The sequence below is a fragment of the Convolutriloba macropyga genome, chromosome 13 (assembly GCF_964194025.1).
Source record: "Convolutriloba macropyga chromosome 13, txConMacr16.3, whole genome shotgun sequence".
NCBI classification, from domain to species: Eukaryota; Metazoa; Xenacoelomorpha; order Acoela; family Convolutidae; genus Convolutriloba; species Convolutriloba macropyga.
This window is the reverse complement of record NC_134480.1, coordinates 23,983,565-24,007,956: the sequence shown is the minus strand read 5'-3', so window position 1 is coordinate 24,007,956 and position 24,392 is coordinate 23,983,565. Positions and strand designations below refer to the sequence as shown.

General features: G+C 35.7%; 1 protein-coding gene across 2 annotated transcripts in view; it reads right to left on the bottom strand.

Moving 5' to 3' along the window:
* LOC142352020 (tropomodulin-1-like) overlaps nt 1–24,085 on the bottom strand; it is a 65,667-nt gene extending 41,582 nt beyond the window's left edge. Inside the window, exons 1-7 of one of the 2 annotated variants that reach the window (XM_075404353.1) lie at nt 23,916–24,085; nt 13,422–13,578; nt 11,072–11,203; nt 10,552–10,647; nt 10,181–10,195; nt 2,125–2,255; nt 1,209–1,316 (exon numbers count right to left, since the gene is read on the bottom strand). In XM_075404353.1, the coding sequence (XP_075260468.1) occupies nt 1,209–1,316; nt 2,125–2,255; nt 10,181–10,195; nt 10,552–10,647; nt 11,072–11,203; nt 13,422–13,578; nt 23,916–24,083 (807 nt within the window). In that variant the 5' untranslated portion in view covers nt 24,084–24,085. The remainder of the gene's footprint in view (nt 1–1,208; nt 1,317–2,124; nt 2,256–10,180; nt 10,196–10,551; nt 10,648–11,071; nt 11,204–13,421; nt 13,579–23,915) is intronic. The other variant, XM_075404354.1, reaches the window with a different exon arrangement.
* Between the last annotated feature and the right edge of the window lie 307 nt (nt 24,086–24,392).

Genomic DNA, 24,392 nt, shown 5'->3' with positions numbered 1-24,392 from the left:
TAATTGCTACAAACTTCGTTTGAGAGCAATTAAAAACATCATAAAAAACATGAAAAATTGCACCATTTTGAGCCCAAAAACTCCTGAAAATGACCTTTTAACCTTGAATTGAGCCCATCCGAGCAGCCGCAACACTCTAAGCACTTGAAGGACTACTAACGTCCACTTTGGGCCTCTAATGAAACTTAATGCCCGCTGGGCTTTACCTGTTTATCCCGTTTTGAAAGATCAAAGTCATTGAAAAATGTGTGAACACATCTTTGTGTGAAAATGTGTGAACACAGCTATCGCTGTGCGGCTATTAATAAATATTTACCTGGTTGATCAGTAGTAGGATTCATAGTTGCTATAGATATGCAAAATGGAGAAAAACTATAGCTTAATTGCACAGCATGCGCTTACAAAGCTCGCAATGAGTTAAACGGGGGAACAGCACTTTATGGCGAGTGATCAACCATTTAAACTTCCTCCAGAAAGCAAAGTACACAACAATAATTTCCAAAAAAAACTGCTGTCGGCAGAAGATCGCATTATCAACCAATTAGCCCACCAATTGGTAATTTTTTGAAATAATTACACATTATTTGTGGCTTCTAGCTATCATAAGCTGCTATTAGGCTTCTTTATATTACTCTAGGCTAGCTAATGGTTCACTAACAATGGTTGCTAAAATGCAAATTCATTCAAAATGTTGCACGAAGTTTCTCCGAGTGCTTAGTTTGAGGCAAAACGCTCCGATTTCTACTCTAAATTTTGGTTATTTTGCACTTCGATACGCGCTAACTGGATATCGGAGTGGCAATTTTAAAAATTGAAATTATGAATATTTACTGCCTGCATTATTTTTCCCTTTTATATTTATCAATCAAGCTACATATTTTGCTTTCCTGTTCCTGATTTACCTCAATGTTGAATTAGCTTTCACGTGTCCTGCGTAACATCAACGGCAATTTTTATCTATTTTTCGGAGACATGAGTGATCTCTTTTAAAGTCGTACATGCTCAAAAATAAAGGAGTACTTTTATTGTTTTTGACAACAGCTAATAATTTATTATTATAGCGCACATAACCTTAGCTCGTCGTTCATTGAATATGAATAGAATCAACAGTCTATCAAACATAACATGCATTTGCAAAAGATTTGCGCGCCATTTCTCGAGCCCAATCAATTCTAAAAATTAACATCAAAAATATACAATCAACTTACATAAGCGAGAAGATCATCCATGCCCGTGTTGGCTAAGTTGACACTTTTGACTGATGTATTTTCCTTGAGTGCGTCCAGAAACTCACCGTACAGGTGTTTGGGTATTTTCTAAACATTAAATATAACCTGACTTACGTCCGACGAAAGAAACTGAAACGACCGACGAGCGGTTGGGTTTGCTAGTAGCCAGCTGGAGCTTATGCATTCTAGCTTTAGAAAGGTTGGGTGGGGTGACTGAGGGTGTACAACTTTTAAGATCAAAAACCTCCCTTCACACCATGAAATTGGTTCATCAAAACAGTTTTGGTGAAGGGTATACTTAGGGACTAGTAAGGCGTAAGGCTCTATGAGAGCTGCTCGGCCACTTAATCTCTCTGGACTTTACCTGTTTATCCCGCTGAGGACGAAAAGAAAGGGTCAGACGAATCCGTCAAGCGAAAAATCGCATAAAAGAAGACCATAGGACTAATATAAGTCCTCCAAACTCCGTTTGAGAGCGACTAACAATCTAGGACACCATACGAGTCCAATGACTCTTATGAAGGTGCCCAGTTAGATATTAAATATTTAGCGATAAGAAATTAGCACAATAAAAGTGCTATACGTAGCATAAAAGCTGAAAAATCTCTTCGTTGTCCAAATAATCCGATCTAAGTTTGGTTCTTATATTAAACCGCAAGTTTTTTTTCTGGCAATTTGACTCTTAAGGCATCAGCGGCAACTGATTAAAATGCTTTACATTTAACCTTGAAAATAGTGTATCGCGTTTGACCTACTTGTAAAATGAAACCTGAAACGTAAAATAAGGTCTACAATCATTTACCTCTAGTCTTTAAAAAGCTTGCCGTTTCCACTTTGTTAACCAAAGATTGTTAACCAAAGATTTCGTTTTTGGAAGAGATTTTGGTCTACTAACAGGTATGTTGTTGAAGTTGACCTCTGTGCAATTTGGGTCATTATCTTTGACCATTTGGACTGTGAGCTCTACGTCTGTCTCGTTCTTCGCCTCGGGGTCGAAACGTGCAGGTATCGAAAAACACGGTACGCCTAAAATTACACATAAAATACACTCTCAGGAAACAAAAAACATTTGATGTTGTTACGAACGCATTAATTATCACCAATTTTGGTGACTGGGTCTCTTCAAGACGATGACTGGACAGTAGATCGAAAAATTGGGACAAAAGATCGAAAATTATTGTATACTAATGGGCTGATATTTACTCACGAGCCATGGCCATGCCTTAGCGACTCGTAGGACTTGCTATTAGTCGATAGAAACCAAACAGAGTGCTTAAATTTGATTGGCCGATATGCCACTTTAATAATCTCATTTTCGACCTATTTTATACAATGTATATTTCATAATTTTGAAAAATGATGTATTTAGCTCAATAATTTGTTCACATTTATGGTTTTTCTGATTCAATGGTGTTGGATATCGTCGGGCTGCCTTTATCAAGCATCTAACAGGCTTTCTGTTAAGTAGAGTCATGTATGGTTTAAAATTTCCTTGATTTACTAAACAATATTGTTTCCGTTTACACAAGACGAATTAAATTACTTTTGTTCCAACTTAATTTTTGTCCCAATTTAATTGCGGGATTATTTTTGTTCGGATTGACGTGCGGGGCTAGGATCTTTACATTAGTGCACTTTTTTCAGCCAATTTTGACCGATCGATATGTTTTTCGAAGAGATACGAAAATGGTATCATGGGAAATCCCTAAGAAAACCGAACCGCCTATTGACGAGACTTCTCATTGCGAGACTCATGCGGTATCATTGACCTTTACATCCTTTACATCCAACAACTCAAACGATTTTAAAGTCTCCATTAAAATCCAAATATTTTGGATTGTAAAAAAACAAGGGAAATCCAAATAGGGTGTTACTTGCTCAAATTTTCAGCTAAAAAACACACGGAAAATTGCAAAAAAAACAATCGCCATTGATTCTCATAACTTGGATTGGGAATGAATGAACAGAAAAAAACGACAAAAATGGATTGTTATAAACCAAAAACTTTAAGGCGCAACTATTTTGATATTGCACACTTTCCTATATAGGAACTAGTACCTATGCCAATCAGCATTAGGGATGGTAACTAAGTCTTATACGAAAAAAAATCAAGTATACGGCACCCAAAAGCGAGTTTATGGGATTATCCATCTTCTATCTCCGATTTCGTTTTTCGATATTGTCTAGTTTGATTCTATGTTACTTTGCTGAGCAAATGCTCCAAAGAACTTTGATTAGAGGGAGAGAAGAGTAAAACTAGCATAAACGTTGAAAGATTTTGCACAAAATGTTGAACAAGCAGTGAACAAAGGTAAAGCGAAACAAATTGTTGTTCGACGAAGGAAAAAACATAGCACCACAAAACCTGAACTACAAAACAAAAATTTTCATTGTCTAAACAAGACTAGACCTAGGAATGATTAAGATTGGATCGAGAAAACATATTAGAAACAATCCGATTTAAAAAATTTAAAAACAGTAAAAAATCAAATTCAAAAAGCCGGACATGAACAAAAAAATGCATAATGGAGAAGCGAACTTTTGTTCAAACATTGTTTTCTATCTCTCCTTTAAAATTATAGTGTGAAAATATCTCGCCGCAAAACCACGCACTTTTTGGCTCCACTTCCTGTTCTAGCTTGACCTTCACTTTTTGAATTCGACGTCAAAAACAGTGAAAATATTGAACAGATCTTTAAAAAATGGGAGCACCCGAAAAGGACTCATTCTTTGAATTGTAAGAAATGGTTCTATTCTGTTTCGGCCCCCAGTGTTTTTTATGACCCCCCGTTACAAGTTATGTGTTTTTATATAGCACACTACAATGTAAAAACAATGCACGTGCGCTTAGGAGTCATAAAACAAATTCCCACCAAGCTGGGGGGCCGAAACAGAAGATCCGAAAAAATTAAGGCCATTATAATACCCGGCTAAGCAAATGAGGGCGGCTATAAAAGCATTGATTCTTTATAATGTATGTCAGTTAATATAGGTTTAAAATGTGGTTGAAATACGAAAACAGATTTGGTGAATAAGGTAGAAAAAATTTACAAAAAGGTCTGCAAAACTTTTCGAAACTTGTGTATTTTCTCAAAATGCTTGTGATCAAATTAAGTTCAATTTCTCCCAGATTTTTTACATTATTTTAAAACAAAAAGGGTATACTCAACAGTAAATTGTTAAGATTTTAGTGTTCAAAGGGTCAACGGGTTAAAACAGCACATTCTAAAAGATTTAATCAAAAATTTTAATAACATTAGACTTTTTTTTCAAATTTCACTCATGTTAAAATATTTAGCGAAGAATTCCAGTTTTTGCATTAATCTGACCATAGATTCTCCTTATTATACCAGCCTTGAGAACAAGTATAAACTTTGTGTGACTCCAAGTATTTGGAATACAAGCCAATATAAATCCCGCCAATCTCTAAGAAGAACTGGGAAGTTTTGATCTTGATTGGTTTATTCTCTCAGCCGAATTTCACAAAATGTACTTTTGAGAAAAACATTAAAATAATTGATACCAGAAAAATTCCGCTCAATCGGCTATTTCTTGTACATTATCCACAAATCAAAGAAAAAAATGAATTGTAAAAAAAACTAAACGTTTCGCAACGATTTTTTTCGAAACGACTAATATAGAAGTTTTGAATAGCAGAACCTAAAAGCATATGATAATTTGGTAGTTCATTTTGTTTTTCGAACTTCAAGCTACGGTTGAAAATAGTTCAAGGCTTAATTTCAACTGCGTTTATGTAAAAATCCTTTCTTCAGAACTGTAAAGTATCTGTCACTTTCATGGTCTAACTATTTAAATACTTCCAACTGCCCTCAAACGACCAGCGGTTGGCTTCGTCAGCAGCTAGCTACCATTTAATGACAGCTAGCTATAGCTTAATTAAAGGAGCGTGAGGTGAGCGCAGCGGGGGAGGGGGGCTGATGCACGGGGCCTCGTTCTTAGGGCCTAAACAATGTGCAGGGGGTGCAGTGAGGGGGGGGGGGGGTGATGTGGGAGGGGGAAGAGGGCGTGGGGGGGGGGGGGTCGTCAAAATCCGCTCTTCACACCATGAGTATACGGCTCCAAAACAGTTTCTGTGAACCGCATAATTGGACAAAAGTGAGCTCAAAGGCTCTAAGACTACTTAACGCCCTCTGCGCTCTACCTGTTTATCCCGTTTTTGAGGACGAAATGGATCAGACAAAAAAAATCGGTCAAGCGAAAAAACGCAAAAAGAAAGACCGCAGGACTATTATATTTGCAACAAACTTCGTTCGAGAGCAATCATTAAAAACAGACAAAGAAACTTCTCTTGCAGAGATGCTATATTTTGAGTAAAATCAGCCTAAGTGATTGCTTCCTCTAATAGCTTCTCTTAGAACGACACACCTTCAATTAGAGTGGCATATACACAGTTGAACCAATTTATTTGAATTGCAGAAAAGTCAATTTGACATTGACAGTCACATTTGAAAGCAAAGACAGTCCAGTCACATTTGAGAGTGAAGTAAGTCACGTGTAACCAAAAACTTAATCTCGTGAATGAACAAAAAATTATCTCCACAAAGACAAAATTGTAGGAATGAATTAACAAAAACAAGATTTGAAGTGATCGTAACGTCATATGTTACGAGCACGACAAGGCTGACTTACAAACAGGACAAACATAGCAGGACAAGTCCTCAATTACAGTTAAAAGCAATTAACAAACTGAAAACAAAACCGTCAGCATCTTCGGAAGAACAACCTTTGACATTAAGCAAATCATATACTAAGATGTCCACGAAAAAAAAACAGCAAAAAACTACAAAAACTTTAAATTCATTTTTAGGAAAGTAGTGTTATTAAAATTATTAGCTACCGTATCGATCAAATCAAAAACTTTTAACAATGACAATTTCGACATCAAATTTCAACTATTCAGATAACTACTGAGAGACAAAGTAAAAGGACAAAAACATTTGCCAAATACGTTTATGAAAAAAGATCATCAAAGTATCAAAGTCATTGCCCACGCAACTAATGCATCAAAAAAATCTTCATCTATCGCACTATCCATCAATACAAGGGGTATATCAGAAAAACTGAGAACAATTCAGCAACCACGCAACAAGTTAACAAATTCAGGCAACAATCAAAAATTCGAAATTTTTAAAAACAAATACTGTCAAAGCCAATAAAAACATAACCGACAAACAACGGCCAAATTGCTCTCAAACGACCGGCGAGCGGTTGGCTTCCGGTTGTGCACCGCAGCGTGGGAGGAAGCGGAACAGCCCTTCACACCATAAATTTGTCTCCAAACCAGTTTCTGTGAATCGCATACCTTGAAACTATTGAACTGGAAGGCTCTAAGTGAACTAAATGACCACTGGGCGCTACCTGTAGATCCGTTTCTGAGGACGAAAAATCAGATGGGTTGGACGAAAAATTGCAAAAGACAAACAGGATTAATAAGTTTGCTACAAACTGCCTTTGAGAGCAATTAAAAATTATTTCTTGAAAAAGCCAGTTAAATCATTTTTGATAAAAACATGTCTACTATAATTCAACGCAAATAAGGATAATACATGATGGCATCACGCCACATAACAGCAGCTGAAGTGCAGCATCAACAAAAAGTCAAGGAAAGAGAGAGAGAGAGAGAGATAGTGTGTGAGGTAAAATGTGAACGAGAAAGAGGAGGAAAGAAACCCTAACCGACAGAGGGAGAGAGAGAGAGAGAGAGAGCTAGGAATATTGTCCATGATGGGATTCGACTCTGCAACTTTTAGTTTTCAAGCCTTGATAGTAATTTAATCAAATAAAAAACTGATAAGTGCAAAATTTATAAAAGCTTCCAGATTTTTCCCTTTGGAGTTTTAGACCATTATTTGTCTCTGGAGTTCTGTCAAGCAAACCTACTGAATGACTTAAAAAGTTTCGCTGCCCACCAATGATCATTAAACTCAGAAAAGAACGAAAACAATCGAAAAAATTGGAAAACAATAGCAAATTTTAAAAATCTTGCCAAAAATTAAGATATTAATATCTTCAAAGCCATTTCATTCTCAAGAGACTATCCATTATTTCTATTTTAACTTTAAATAGTTTCACTGCCTTTTTAAGATCCATAAAATTTTAAATTTTATCAAAAAAATAGCTAAAACTGGAATTATTAAAATATTGATAACCAGTCCATTAACTCTAGAAACTATGCAACAGCTCATTATTAAACATTGGAGGAAGTCCCTGGGCCCCTGATACAGGAAAAAAATCAAAAAAATCAAAGATTAAAACTTGAAATAGCAAATACTTTTTTTTCAAAAGATTGCTTAAATTAGTGATCGTGAAAAATACTCCCTTACATTTGCAAACCATGCAGTAACCTATTATCAAACCCTAGAGGAGGTTCCGTGGCTGTTGAGGCTGAAAAAACCTAAAAATTAAAAAAAAAATAAAAAAACTTGAAACAATTGCAAGTTACATAAAAAAAATTGCTACAATTTGTAATGAGCTGGAAACTAATTCTAGGCCAAAAAAATTTCAAAAACTTATTATCAAACCCTAGCGGAAACTTGCTGAGCCCTGAGGCTAATAAAACTTAAATAGAGACATAGTCAAAAAATTTAAAAAAATTGCAAGTCTTGTCATAAAAAATCATAAAAAATCTTGAAAAACATACAATTACATCTACAAATTATACAGTAACCCATTGTCAAACCTTAGAAGAGGTTTCTTGGCTCTTGAGGCTGGAGAAACCTAAAAAAGACAAAATTAAAAAAAATTGCTAAAGTTTGTGATATTAAAAAGTTGAAAATTATTCCATGGCAAAGAAAAAAATTCCAGTAACTTATTATCAAACCCCTAAAAAAGTTTTCTGGCCTCTGGGTTTGGAAAGACTTGAATAATGAAAACTAAATGCCAAAAAATTGAAAAAATTATAACATTTTGCCAAAATAATCCTAACATTCATGATGTTGAGAGGTTGAAACGATTCCATTACCACTAGAAACTATGCAGTAACCAAAATCAAACCCTAGAGGAGGTTCCTCGACACCTAGGGCTGATAAAAATCAAAAGTTTTCAAAAAGCCGGAAACAATTGCTAAAATTAGTACACTTTTGCGTGTTTTTAGCGAGCGGTGGTTGGTCAGCTAGCCACGGGGGAGGGCGGGAAGGGGGATGCATCGGGGGCTGATGTGGGGGCAACAGCGCGGCGGGGGATGGCAGTAGTGGGTGGGTCAACAGTGGGAGGGGGGTCTTCAATCTCTAACAACCGCCCTTGACATCATAAGTTTAAGTCTCCAAAACAGTTTGAGCTGAAACAGAGCTGAAAGGCTCTAAGATCACTTAATGCGCTACTTATTTATCCCGCTTTGAGGACGAAAAGTCAAATGCGTCAGACGAAAAATCGGTCAAGCGAAAAATTGCATAAAAAAGACTGACATGACTAATATAATTGCTAAAAACTACGTTCGAGAGCAATTAATCATTTGCAACACAATAAAACCCTTAAATGGATTCAATTATCAGAGATCAAATGATCTTTTATTATTGAGACTAGTCACACCACAGAACAAAAACAAGTTCAAAAACGAACATGAAAAGAAGACTCAAAATGGACTCAATAGGGGGCCAGCGAGACGTGTGATACGTGTGACTAACAATAAACAACAAAAAGAACTAAAAGAATTGACAAAAACCACAAAATTGTGGTTTGGCAAAAACCACAAAATTTTCTGGGAACGAGTAGCATCAGAGTCGTAAAGACTATTCGATATGAATATCGCGATTAAATTGATTTGACTCATTGGAGAAACTGTCATTAATCAGACGAAGTACTAAACCAACAAAAAGAACTACAGAAATAGGCAAATCTCAGAAAATTACATTTCATGAAAAGAAATAGCGTCGAAGTCTTAAAAACAAAAAATCCATTTTTAGGGGTGCAAACAACTGCAACTATGCATTATTAAAATAGTATTTAGACAGAAAATAACGACAACAGAAGAACAATTGCCGCACGTGAAATAAAATTTGCTCTCAAAAATCAAAAATCTGCTTAACCACCAGGTTCTCACTTCACTTTAAAAGCAGTTTGAAAAATTTGCACGCCCTAAAACTACTCGATTTTTGCTCTTCTTTTTACTCCATCATGACTGAAGTCACTACTCCAATTTGACTTCTCGTTGAAAAGAAAAGGTCGAAAACTGTGAAAAGAATAAAAAAGAGCACGCCAATACTATTCAACCAGTTTCTAAACTCTTCTTGTAAAAATCAAGCGGAGGGCAATGATAGCCCCAGCTATCGCTTTGCTTCTAATTAAAAAGACAACAGCATACAACAATTGTTTAACGTGCGTTTGAAAGCAATTGATAAACTTCTCGTGTACATTGACTGTTTTTAAATAAAGTTCTGTCAATCTGCATTTAGGTATAAATTGATGTTAGGCTCTGAAGCTGGGATAAGTTGCTTGGGTTGGATGTCATTGCACGCACATTACCGATCCTCCTTGTAATTATTTTCATTTGACGCTCAAAAATTCTTGTAATTTTTGCTATTGTCTATTCTCATTATTTTCTATCTCCAATCAAATTTCGTAAGAATTTATTCCAAATACGCCCTTCCTTTTAATCCCTTAATACTTTTACCAAATACCCTGCAACCCTGTACATCGTTAAAATGTCTACGAAATTTTACCTGTATGTGCATACGAGCAGATCCTTTCAGTTAGTCAAAATGAACTTAAGCCGAGTAGTTAGTGTTCAGTAGCATGCATTTGATTAGATCCAAGAAGAAGCAAAGTGCGCGATCGTTGACGGGTGTCTTGGGGGTTAAGCTGATGTTAGCTGTACTGGTTGAGCATATATCATTTCACACTGTTAGTTGAGAAGGATTTAAGTTGCAGCTGTTGGTCAGGACAGCTCAGTTATTCACGTTTCCTCACAGCCATCAGACATTAGTAGTACTTGCCGTGAGGAATCAGCGCTGAAAGAGGAAAAAGACAGAATAAAGATCAAGCTTATTATTTTGAACAGTTTGGTTATTCATAAGAGAAGGAACTATAAGATGTAAGAAAAGAAGAGATCATCAGCTTGAAACTTAAGTAATGAAGGTTCTTTCCCATAAGATCCACAAACTTACTACAGTAGAGTCTAATTCCTCTACCCGAAAACTTAATGTAACTATAATGAGTTATAATCTGCATAGGAGGCGGGGATGACAATAATGGGGAGAAACACATATGCAGACCATAAAACATCCGATAACTTTGGTCTGGTCATCGTGAATGCTAATTTTTTTTACTCTTTGGGTGGTAATAGATTGTGTGGTAATAAGCTTACCAGAAACTTGACTGTCGTCATATCCTCCCTTTTTGATGGCCGTCTGAGCTGCCCAGTACTGTGTCTGGTCTACCATCTGGTGAATGCCCAAAATAGCTGAAAATACAACAACCTAGTTGAGAGCCACAACTTTAAATATCTCATTGACTCAAGATGCTATCGGCTAGGTAGCACTTTAATAACGAACGATAAAAAAAACAATTGTCTCCCAGCTGCGTCCTCCACAACTGATTAATTTTTGATCCAACCTTGAACATTAATGTACTCAAGGACCCTCGTTCTGTTCGGGTAATTTTAAAATAACTTTATCATATCAAAGCCCTCATTTATTTTGGCAGACAAAGCACGGATTATGTCAAATAGTGTGACAACTATTTTGCCGGTAGATAATACATGCAAAAATCAGTGCGTCCAAACATAGTAATAACCAAAATTTAATATCGAAGTTGTCATAACTTTTTGCTGTCATACATCTTTGAAAGTGTGGGCTGTTTGAAATAAAATTGTCTGCTTTGCTTACAGGCTAAGTCAATAAGATCGTCGCCCGTGACAGTCTCAAAAGCATGTTCCCAACTCTCGTCTTCCAGTCTGATTTCGTCCGGTTCTTCTTCCTCCTCTTCTTCTGGCTGCTCCGGGGCTATCCATATTTTACCTAAATGAGATCATATAAGGTTTAGCTAATCAACCTTTACAAGTTTTGAGGAAGCGGACCTATTTGCAAAATGAAATTAACTGTGCCATTTCAAAACTCGCAAAGCTTGTGTTTCACGTTACGCGACTCCGTAGGAGTAATATCGAAATTCCGGTTCAATACCTCAAACGGCTACCGGGTTCTCGATAAGCACCAGAAGTCCTCGGTATCTTAGAACAGAATCACGTACACTAATTACACTTTAAGTTTTAAGTTACAATACCAGAAGTTTCTATATACACAAAAAAACGCCGAGAATTTTTGACATTTTAAAAAACCCGAAATGAGCAATTGAGCTCGGCAAATGACTTGAAAGATAACATAGCCGTCAATATGCCCGAAAATAGCTGCCGTTCACGAGAAGAGATAAAAGATTTTGTTTTCTAAATGTCAAAAATTGTTCTTATTCGGTGCGCAGTTTCAGTTATATTCTAAAATTATATTTAACTCATCTTCTTAACTGAAACCTATAAAGCTCAATGCTGATGCCAGATGGCAACGCTCTAATGAGCTTGGATAAACAAATGCACTATGACTTAATGACCGGGCTTTATCGGTTTATCCCGTTTATTTCGATTTTGCTCTTTCGCTTTCTAAAAATCATAAAGTGCGAACTAATTTGAAAAAAAGACAGAGCCACAATACAATTCAAACTTCCTGAATTGTAAAAATAGGAAAGCACCTAAAAATATCCATTGAGAAGCTGACAGCGGCTTAAAAAATCAAAAATTTGACCACAAAGTGCAAGCAACTGAAAACAAAAGTTGGTTTCCCACAAAATCTCTCAAGCGTTGCGGCTTCATGTTAAAGTTAAATTCTTTTCTCATTGCACACGCTATTTTAGTACCTAAAATCGACGAAAACATTTGAAATTTGAGATGGTAAAATGTAATTGGGTTGGTTACAATAACGTGAAATATTAACAAAGCGACTAACGTCGGACAAATTGCTCTCAAACAACAGGCGGTGCGCAATTTTAATTCAGAAGGGGTTGTACGCTAGATACTTTTCATGGGTGCGAAAAATTCCGTCGAAGCAGGGTTTCTCAACCTCGACGTTATAGACTTCAGCATTAAACACTCAGCTTTCAGGTAGCCTTGTGAACCACGATTTCAAGCGTGAAAAAGTCACAAGTAAAAATGTCCTAGAACAAAACGGTCAACAATAAATTTTTCAACAAAGCTGGCAGATTGCCAGAAAATAGCCGCAATAGATTCGTAGATCGGCAGTCTAAAAAACATTAAAAAATACTGACCAAACAAATTCGTCTTTTCATTGAAGGCTGATCTGTTATATTTTGATTAAAAATCTGTATAAGTTATTGCTGCCTCTATTAGCTGATCACAAATAACCTTCATTTAGAGTGACACACACCCATTTGACCTTATCTCTTTGAATTAAAGTAAATAAAAGTCAATTTCAAAGTGAGGAAGTCATTTTTGAGAGTGAGGTAAGTCAAGTGTGACCAAAAATTTAATCACGCGCATGAACAAAAAACTCGCTACACTAAGAGCGAAAAATGACGTCACACATGCAATTCAGTTGAAATTGCATGAACGAATGAACAAAAAGTGGCTGTGACGTCATATGGTCGTAACAAAAATCATGACGACGAAATAAAAAAACATAGCAGGACAAGTCCTGGCGTACAATTCCAAGAATTTTCATTGACTAAACAGAAAACTAGACCTAGAACGGACTATGAATGGATTGGAAAAACCATTTAGAAAAAAATCCGATCCAAAAAACAGTAAATATCAAAGTCAAATTGCCACATGTGAACAAAAAACCACTAGCGAGAAAAAATCATGAAAATGTGTGAACAGATCTTAAAAAAAAGACAACGCCCCAATACAATTCAAATTCTTTGAATTGTAAAAAACCAATAGAAGGCCAATAATAGCCCCAGCTATCGTTGTGCGGCTATTAATAAAAGAAGTTTACGATAATAAGTTCACAAACACACACACACAAACACGTTTACAATAATTGCTTCTAACTTCGTTCGAGAGCAACTAAAAACAGTCATTGAACAGCAGTATTGAATCGGTAACATGACTTGCACACCATTTTGGACTAATTAAGCTGTTGAGCAAATTTGACTTCTATTTAATAGTACTTTAAATTTGCCCATGAACTTTTCAATATAATACTAGAAATAGAAACACTCAAAACTTACCTTTCTTCTCTCCGGTGTACGGGACATAGTCTTCGGGTTCCAGATAATTGTCTGCTAGCTCGTCAATGTAATTCATCAGTTTATCTCGGTCGTAATCTCCTGTGGGCTCTTTTGTGTTCTGGTATCTGGTTCTGTCACGAGCAGGCAGCGCATTGTTCTACAGATAACAGCAAACAATATGATATCAACGGAACAACTTTCATTTACGTTCCCTTTTCAGAAAGTTTTCACATTCAAAGTATTTGAATTTTAAGAAAACATGATGTGGAAGAGATAGGTTAAAGGCAGATCACAACTTTTGATAAAAATGGTGATCGATGAGAGATAAATGCTTCATCCAGTCACTATAAAACTTGAGGGTCCAACAGTGGGGGGGGGGGGGGGGGGGGGGAGGGGCAACGGTGAGAGGGTTTTTTTTGGCTGCACGAAGCCCTTGAGGCCTGAACGACGTGCAGGGGTTGAGATTCTACATCGTTGGGGAAACACCCTTCACACCATAAGTATAAGTCTCCAAAACAGTTTCTGTGAATCGCACACTTAGAGACCAATGAGCTGAAAGGCCCTAAGAGCACTTAATGCCCGCTGGGCGTTAACTGTTTATCCTGTTTATAAGGACAAATGGGTCAGACGAAAAATAGGTCAAGCGAGAAATCGAAACTAAAAAGCCCACAGGACTAATATAATTGTTGCTACAAATTTCCTTAGAGAGCACTTAATAAGCAATCACATACACTCACAAAAAAAGCAGACCGAAAAAAGTCGCCGAACCAGATAGAAGAAACATAACCTACCAACGTCGGGCGAATTGCTCTCAAACGACCGGCGAGCGGCTGACTTCGTCTAGTGAGGCTAGTTATAGCTTTATTGAAGGGGTATGAGACGAGGGTAACAGGTGATGACATCACGCCACACAACAGCTGAAGTTCTGCATCAACAGAAGAGCTAAGGACAGAGAGCGATATAGAGATAGTGTACGAGATAAAAAAAAACGAGAAAGAGAAGGAAAGAAACCCCAACCAACAGAGAGAGAGAGAGAGAGAAAGAGCAGAGAGAGAGAGAGAGAGAGAGAGAGATAATATTTTCCATGATGAGCTTCGACTCTGCAACTTCTAGTTTTCTAAACTTGTTAATTAATCAGAGAAAAAAACTGAAAATCCAAAACTCAAAAAAAGTTTTAACATTTCGCAGTGAAAAAAAAATTCAAAACTATTTTTCGTCTGAGGAAATCTGTCGTTTAACCAACCAGCAGGACTTAAAAGGTTTCGTTGGCCGTAATGATTTTTTAACTCAGAAAGACAAAAATGTTCACAAAAATTTTAACAATTGCAAATTTTAACGAAATCTTGCAAATATTCAAGATATTAATATCTTCAGAACTATTTCAATGACCCAAGAGACTATCCAGTATCCCTACTTTAAGCCTCAAAAAATTTTCTGGGCACATAAAGAGCCATAAAAGTGAAACCTGATAATAATTTTTCCGAAAATTAAAAATAAATTAAGTATTTGAATTTTAAGCAAGAGAGTCCATATTTTGCGTCCTTAAAATAATGATAAAAATTCCATTAGCTCTAAAAACTATGTAGCAACTTATTATCAACCCTTGGAGGAGATCCCTGGTGCCGGAAAAAATAAAAAAAAAAACAATATTGAAAAAAAACTTGAAATGCAAATTTTTTTTTTTCAAAAATATTGCTTAAAATCGTGATCTCGCAATCGTGAAAAATTTAGTAACCTATTATCAAACCCTTGAGGAGGGTCATTGGCTCTTGAGGCCAGAGAAACCTAAAAAAATGACAATTAACTCAAAAAACTTTTAAAACTCCAAACTTTTTTTAAAAATGCTTAAATTCGTGATATTAAAATCTTTAAAAACATTTCATTACATCTAGAAACTATGCATTAACTATTATCAAACCCTAGAGGAGGTTACTTGGCTCGTGAGGCCGGAGAAACCTAAAAAATTGCAAGTTTTATCGAAAAGTTGCTAAAATTTGTGATATTAAAATGAAACTATTCCATGGCCAGCAACAAGTTTTTAAGTAACTTATTGTAACTTATTTAAGCAACAAGTTAAGTAACTTATTGTCAGACCCTTAAGGAGGTCTTCTCACAACGGATGCTTAAAAAACTTGATCAACGACAAAAAATGGTAAAAAAAATTGGAAAAACGCAAATTTCGTCCAAAAAATGCTGAAAATCGTAATGTTTAACTCGTAAAAAACATTCCATTACATCTACAAACAATACCGTAACCCATTGGCAAACCTTAGAGAAGGTTCCAAGGCTTTTGAGGCTGGAGAAACCTCAAAAAGACAAAAATTTCAAAAACTTGAAAAAAATTGCAGTTTTATCAAAAAATTGCTAAAATATGTAATATTAAAAGTTGAGAACTATTCCATGGCCAGTAAAAATTTTTCAGTAACTTATTATCAATTTTTCATGAAGAATTTCTGGCCCCTGCGTCTGGAAAAATTGAAGTAGGACAAATAAACTTAAAATACTTTACATAAACTTATTAAAAAAAGCAAAATTTGAGATGTTAAAATGTTGAAAGCCACTCCGTTACCACTAAGAACAGTACAATAATATATTATCAAGGATAACCCTAGAGGACTCTCCTTGACACCTAGGGTTGATAACTCAAAAAATGACAAAAAATTTGAAAAAATTGGAAGTTTTATTAAAAAATATTTGAAAAAAAGGCAAACTTTGTCAAAAAAGTCAAAATTTGTCAAAAAATTAGAAATTGCAATTTTTGTCAAAAAGAATGCTAAAATTCGTGATGTTATAATCTTTAAAAGCATTTCATTACATCAAAAATTATCCAGTAACCTATTATCAAACCTTAAAGGAGGCTCTTGAGGTTGGAGACACCTAAAAAAAGACAAAAATTTCAAAAACTTGAAATCGCAGTTTTATCAAAAAAAATTGCTAAAATTTGTAATATTAAAAAGTTGAAAACTATTCCATGGCCAGTAAAAATTTTTCAATAACTAATTTACAAACTTTCAAGGAGAATTTCTGGCCCCTGCGTCTGGAAAAATTGTAGAACGACAAAAAACTTTATATACTTTATTATATAATATATTATCAAACCCTAGAGGAGGCTGCTTGACACCTAGGGTTGATAACTCAAAAAACGACGAAAAGTTTGAAAAAATTTGCAAGTTTTAGCGAAAATTGCTAGCATTTGTGATATTAAAGAGTTGAAAAGCATTCCATGGCCAATAACAATTTTTCAGCAATTTATTATCAAACCCTTAAGGAGGTTTCATGACCCCTGAGGCAGAAAAAATCTGAATAATGACAAAAATTGTCAAAAAGTTCAAAAAAATGCAAGTTTTATAAAAAAAATGCAAAAATTAAAGTTGAAAACTATTCCATGTACATCGAACCCGCAATCTTCTGTATGCTAGACGGACACATTAACCACTCGGCTATCAGGGCCTTGAAATATCCTATCTAACAACTCCTTTTGTTTTAGCATGAATTTTGCTTTAGCATGAAAGTTGATAATGCAAAATCAGGAAGATTGAAAAAAATGAGATGTTCCAGAACAAAATTGCAAAAACGATCACAAGGCCCTATTTCAATGAGAAGGACGCACAATTTTTTTTATGAATGCCTCAAACTTTGGTCGAAAACAAGTAAAAAGTACTCCAAAAAGCTGATTGAACAAAAATGGAAACAGGAAACAAGAAAAATATAGAAAAGCAGAAATAGAAATACTGAAAAAAATGAAAACAGAAAAAGAAACACCAAGAAAGACAGCAAAAAAGAATGAATTACAGGAATAAAGAAAAAAACGATATAATGAGAGAAGAAAGGAGAGACATAAGAACAAAGGCAGGAAGAGAAAATAGAAATCAAAGAAATGAGAAAATATCAAGAAAGCAGAAGCAATTTAAGGGAGAAAAGGGGAGAAAAAACATTAGCGGTTTCCTCAAATCTCGAAAGTTTTGCACTGCACAGCTTTCTGTGCTCAGCAATGTTTTTATCAACATCTTGTAGGGACCCTTCTACCAATGACTGAATTTTGGTCATTGCCACTTTCTGTACATTCGCTTTCGATCTTTGACCTTTTGGCCTCTTTTCGATCATTGGCCGAATTACTTTTTTGGACCTTTTGCGCGCATTGGCCTTTTTGTGCGCATTTTCGGTCATTGAGCGCTACTGATGAGGTCGTTTAACTATGTTGGTTCAATAGGTCTCCTAAACACTTCTACGATTGCGAAATCTTTCGAGTGCAAACAATAATGGATAAACAGCATCTAAACTGGCTAATCGCGAAGCCGCTCTGAAATGGAGCATAGAGCTTATAAGTTTAGACACCTTAGACAAAATAAAAACTGTTAAGGTAAGGGAGGCTTCAAAGATCCATCTTCGAAGACGGCCTCTTATCCACATCTAAAAATCAGAATGTTAAGGCTATAACAGGCTGGCTATTCTACATGAAAAACATAACCCCCGGGGTTTTCAAATTCTAAAAACCACTATTCACACCGTGAATTTATGCCTCCTGAACAGTTTCAATCAATCGCATACTTAGAAACTAGTGAGTTGTAAAGCTCTAAGCGAACTTAATGCCCCCTCTAATTTAGCTGTTAATGCTTTTTTTTGAAATTAAAAATTAAAAAATTCAAATTTCTTGAAACTTTAAGCCAAAAATTTGAATACAGAAGTATCTCGTACATGAATTATAGAAACTCGTTGAAGAATAGGTGGTTTTAATTAAAAGTGAGAATAAAGATTTCTGCTTCGAAACAGCTCACATTTTTTGATTTGATGGCATCGAAATCATAAGCCGAAATAGCCATGTGTATCTTCTCACAGATAAGACGATATCATTATCTCCTATCGCATTGTAAGACGGATGCAATTCAGCTGCTCAAAATTGCGGATGAGAGACTCATTTAGATTATGCAAAACGAAGGAGTCAGAAAGGAAAAGTCAAGTCGAGCAAAAATTTACATGAAAAGACCAACATTAACCATAATTGGTTAAGTTCCGACAATATACATCTAGTTATAAACTGATCGTATGTTCTGAAGTTTTGGTAAGTTTTTAGGGCTGAGAGGTTGAAATATCAGTTTATAATAATCCGTACTTTCTATCCTCCTCGTTATTTTCTCTTCTCCCATCAAAATTTCTCGTAACTTTATTCGCGTATTTTATTCTCAATGGGCACCAAAATATTCACAAATGAGAGGAAAAATAACAGTGTACGGAACATTACTCTTGTGGTGGCCTTTTCGTTGAGTACTGATTAGAGAGGTCTATTTCACTTTCAATATTGTTCCCTCTTGTTCCTTCCAGTAGTTTCGAGTGCCATAGAGGGCTATGCGCATTGAGATCACCGCCAACAATGCAGTCATCTAACTCTAGTAGTTTACTGACGGATGTCTTGTATTCTGCATCACCGCAAGAAGAAGGTGGAATGTAGGTGTTCAATTATTTCATGTCATTACCACCTGAGGTGAGTTCTACAGCTTGGACTTCTAGGTGTTTGTCAGAAATCTTAAGTTTGATTTCCTGGAACAGAATTGTGCCCTTAATGATAAAAGCTACCCCGCCACCTTTTCCTCTTTCTTTGGGCCTAATCTCTTGGATTATGCAGTAGCCAGGTGGGCTTTTGAGGGAGGATTTTTCATTGAGGTTGGTTTCTTGAATGGCAGCTATTTGGATGTTATTTTTCTGCATCCAGTCTACGATGTTGTCTAGTTTTTATTTGAGACCAATACAATTCAGTTGAATAATGCTGAAGTGTAATGTCGTGCGGAAACTTTGCCTTGTATGATTTGCTTCTATTATCTTCCACCGGAAGCAGCGCTTAGAGTCGAACTTGTTCCATTGCTCTACGGATTAAAGTTGATGCAGTTCAGGTGTACTCATCATCCGCGGCCACTCCCGTCGCCATATTGATTCCAGTTGCTACGATGACTAATAGCACAAGGCGCTGGGTCGGGGTTACTTTCAATGCCACCGAGGATGAGGAGAATAAGCAGGGCTAATATCTGGAGAAACAGGGCAGAAACTACTAATACATTTATTTATATTACGATACAAATGCCACTAAGTCACCATTAAAAAAAGACAATAAGTGCCGGCATCCCGCCAAAACTGCCTGCGAATTCCAGCTCTGTGCGACAGCCACAACAACATCGTGAACATCAGCCGAAAAATTCACACCGATGCCTATCAGCAGAACTAATTAGTGAGAAGAGTAGAAAAACGCAACCGAAACTATCTTACAAGAACTCCACCTTGTCACTCAAATATTTTGCGGTTTCTAGCCCAGATGAAACTGAAAAAAGCTAATGCAGAGGCGACAAAAATTGAAAAAAAGAGAAAGATTTCGTTTTCCGAGACCGGCTACACCACTTCGCCCATATTACAAAAAAATGCAGGAAACTGATCAAAAAAGTTTTCCACCCACGTATTTTAAGATTTGACGTGGATTAAATCACAAACGATCAGATTGCATGCCTCCAGCGCCGTCCAATTTTGCAAGATATTTTGCTACCAGAAAATTGGAGATTAACAAACAATCAAAGATTTCCAAATCAGAAAAGAATTTTAGTTTTTGCGACAAAGTAAGTATTAGAATTTTCGGTCCGTTCAAAATCGCTCCTACACCATTTTCGCAAATTTACACAATTCGAACAAATGGGCGCAACAATGAGTGAAAAATTCCAATACAATAGTATGGGCGGTTCTGGGTGCAAAATCACAATTTACAATTTTTAAAATTGGACAAAATGTTTAGAGAAATTTTCACAGAAATTAAACATTGCTGACTGACTACGAAACTCGAACTATTAATGGCCTGAAACACAACTCGTCCGGTTCCAATTCATTATGGATGCTGGTTCCACTCGACCGAGTGCCTTTTTTTCGAAAATTGCAAGAGCTCGGTATTTCAAAAGCCTACACAAAAGACTTAAATTTTCCTCTGCCATTTTTACCCGAACACGAGAAGGCTTCCTCCTTTTAGTTCCAAAAAAACAACAATTGCGGACATGTTTCAAAACCATCCTCTGCTCTCGTCTTTTTTAAATTTTGTATGAGATTTTGGGATAAAATGAAACATTTAAATGGAATTTTTTTGTGTTTTGGATCGCCGCCAACTCTCAGGACAAAAAAATTATTTCGAAGGCTGGAACTCACAGTGGAATGCAGAATTTCATCACAGAAACCCAAGTTTTTGTGTTGCTTTGTCAAAACTTACCAATCAAGAGTGCAAATCTCGACTCAATCTCCATCGGTTATCTCGTGGTGAAAAACAGGTGGACAAAAAAACCGCAAATATCAAGAAAGACACAAGAAAATAACTCGTCTCAAACAATTGTATCTAGGTGGTAATTTGTCTGTTCAGCAAAATTGGGATAGAAAATCTGATATTAGCCGAAATTTGTATTCTGTTGAATTTGATGATAGTCACCTGACATGAAAAACACAATTTTTCGGCTACTTTTCCTTTCGGCTAATATTCACGGCAATGAAAAACATAGCTGGCAGATTGCCAGAAAATAGCCGCAATAGATTCGTAGATCGGCAGTCTGAAAAAACAGTAAAAAAGACAGACCAAAAAAAATCGTCTTTTCATTGAAGGCTGATCTGTTATATTTCGATTAAAAATCTGTATAAGTTATTGCTGCCTCTATTAGCTGATCTCAAATAACCTTCATTTAGAGTGACACACACCCATTTGACCTTATCTCTTTGAATTAAAGTAAATAAAAGTCAATTTCAAATTGAGGAAGTCATTTTTGAGAGTGAGGTAAGTCAAGTGTGACCAAAAAAATAATCACGCGCATGAACAAAAAAACTCGCTCCACTAAGAGCGAAAAATGAAGTCATATGGTCGAAACAAAAACCATGACGACGAAATAAAAAACCTAGCAGGACAAGTCCTGACGTGTAATTCAAAAAATTTTCATTGACTAAACAGAAAAACTAGACCTAGAAAGGACTATGAGTGAATTGAGAAAACCATTTAAAAAAAAATCAGATCAAACATAAGAAAAAAAACAAAGAATCAATGTCAAAATGCCGCATGTGAACAAAACAACTAGGGAGAAATGAAAATTTATTTCAAACAAAAAACTAGGCCTAGAATGAGCATTGAATGGATTCTGAAAAACCATTTAAAAATCCGATCCAAAAAAACAGTAAATATCAAAGTCAAATTGCCACATGTGAACAAAAAACCACTAGCGAGAAAGCGAATTTTTGTTCAAACACAGTTTTCTCACTCTACTTTAAAATTAGAGCAGAAAAAAATCACGCCGCAAAACCACTCGCTTTTTCGCTCCACTTTCTGTTTCGGCGTGACCAAAATCACTACTCCAATTTGACTTCAAAAATCATGAAAATGTTTGAACAGATCTTAAAAAAACATAGACGGAAGAATTCCGGAAGCGACTCGAAGCGTCAGAACTTCACTAAAAAACCGTAATTGCAACGGAAGCCACTAACTTTTGTATTAAACCATTAACTCACTACCTTTCCAGGTGTGCTATAAAAATTGGTGAAACTCAAACCACTGTCAACAAGAGAAATGCAGCAAAATTTTATATTATTGAAAACGTTTGGTAACCTTAAAAACAATTAAGGTGGTCAGCAACCTGATAGTCTGAAAAAGCTGACAAGGTTATCAATAGCCCTCAAATAATTCATGATTCTGATCTGAAAAAGATCGCGAAAGCAAACGGCAGATAATAATCTTAGAATTTAAGTTAAATCTTTTAAAAAGAAAGCTCAAATTTAAGAATCAGAAAAAACCTAAAATAAAACTTCGAATCACTCCGATTAAGACAAAAAACAACACACACATGTTCTTTGTTGTACATAAGCTAGACAACATGATTTCATACTAAATCAAAAAATAAAATTGATCATAGAAAAGACATAAGCAGCCAGCAGAATATTCAAAGGCAAAAAATCGTTAAGATTAATACCAAGGCCGGAAGAAAGCTGTAGTAATTAGTCATAAGTGGATATTTTGGAAAAAGCTTGCTGTCAAACTCTCAGTACTGCCGTAAGTTGAAAAATCAATAGCAAATCAAAGAAATGACGAAAATCTAAGAAAAAGCTGAAATCATTCATTTTTTACAACTAAAAAAATCAATATACCGAAAATAAATAAAGGTGCCAGGACGAAACTAACTAATGATGTAGAATGATACTAACTAGGATGTTAATATGGGTACAATGTAAGGAACTTCGTAACAAAAAGACATTCTTGATTTTTGAAAGTTAACAATCAATTTAAAAAATTCAAGAAAAACGAATTCATTTCATTGTTCAGCATTCAAGACATAAAAAAGATAACTACACGTCCGATACAAAGATCTATCCTTCTGAAGAGAACAAAAAATAGGAAAAAGTAGAATTCAAAAATACGAAACATTTTGAGACATTTTGCAAAAAAAATGGTCAAAGAACTTAAGTTAAGACTGCATTTATGAAAAAGTTTTAACTGTTTTTTCAAAACTTAACGCTAAAAAATGATTGAATTTTCATTGAACCGAAATTAAAGTCCCTCGTGTTGCACAAAAAACTATTTCTAGCAATTACAACCAAAATACAAACGAAAAACTGACAAAAATCAGAAAAAAAACTACCAAAATCGGATTATCATATGTAAAATTTTATGAAACAAAATTACATCGATGTAGAAAGAGGCGTTCATTATAGGAATTATCGAAGAGAAGTTGCCATATTAACTGATTTTTGACATAAAGACGGTTAAAAGAACCAAAAATGAAGAAATTAAAAAATAGCCAAAAATTAACTAAAAAATCAAGAATTATGTGCCAATTTTCAACTTGAAACGCATTTTCAGGCTCTGCAAAAGACTGTGGTATCAATTTCCGAGGTTGACATTTCAATATAATATTGAATAAAATTTATTTCTACAAGAAACCAAATTAAAAGCAAAAAAATTGGGCCACTTAGACGAAAAAACGGCTAAAAACGGTTATCTATATGTGCAATTCAGTCAAAAACTACTTTTCAAAGTCAAAAAGTCATTCACTAAACGCAGCGCATGATCAGAAAAACTTCTCTCGCTTAGCGAAAATTTGTTCACCGAGACAGCTTTGCTCACTTTCGCTTTTAGGTCAAAATGCCGCGTGAACAAATCTACTTCATGTAAAAAAAAAAACCGAGAGAAAACCAATACTCCTCTTCGAGTCGTAAAAAAAAGACAGCGCCCCAATACAATTCAAATTCTTTGAATTGTAAAAAAAACCAAGAGAAGGCCAATAATAGCCCCAGCTATCGCTGTGCGGCTATTAATCAGATCTTGCAAAAAGTCAAGGCGGTAAAAGTCAAAACTCTCAAGCAAATTGTGCATAATGAAATTCACGTTTACAATGATTGCTTCAAACTTGTTCTTCTGATTCCTTTTAAGGGTCCCTAAAAAGGATCCCTTTTAAGGATCCCTAAAAAACAGTATTAAAAATCACAAAAACTGTTGCAACAAACCTCTGGATCTATATCATCTAGAAACTGAGCGAGCTCCTCAATGTCTTCGTCCTGCAATTCATCCAGAAGTTCTGTTTCGTCGATTTGAAGATATTCCTCGCGTTCCTCTGCTGTCATAGTCCATTGCTTTCGCAACTTGTTAGGACTGGAAGCCGTAGATGAGGTCATTCCTAACTGGAAAAATTTGCAAACATGAAATTACGAAAGTCGTTAATTGCAAAAATCCCTACCTACTTGGAAGCAGGGGTCTAAAAAGCAGGAGCAGAAAACATCTAAAATAGCAACAAGCCGCTAAGGCCACAGTTATAAGGGAACATTATTTATAAAATTACAAAAGATTGAAGCAACAATAACAGCAAATGAAGCGTAAACGATTTATGCACAATCCTCCGATCATTCAAACAACAAATTGAAAAAAGGTAAATTGAGAAAAGCCCCTCCCCAACACTGGGTGAATATTGGCTGGTTCGGGGGCCC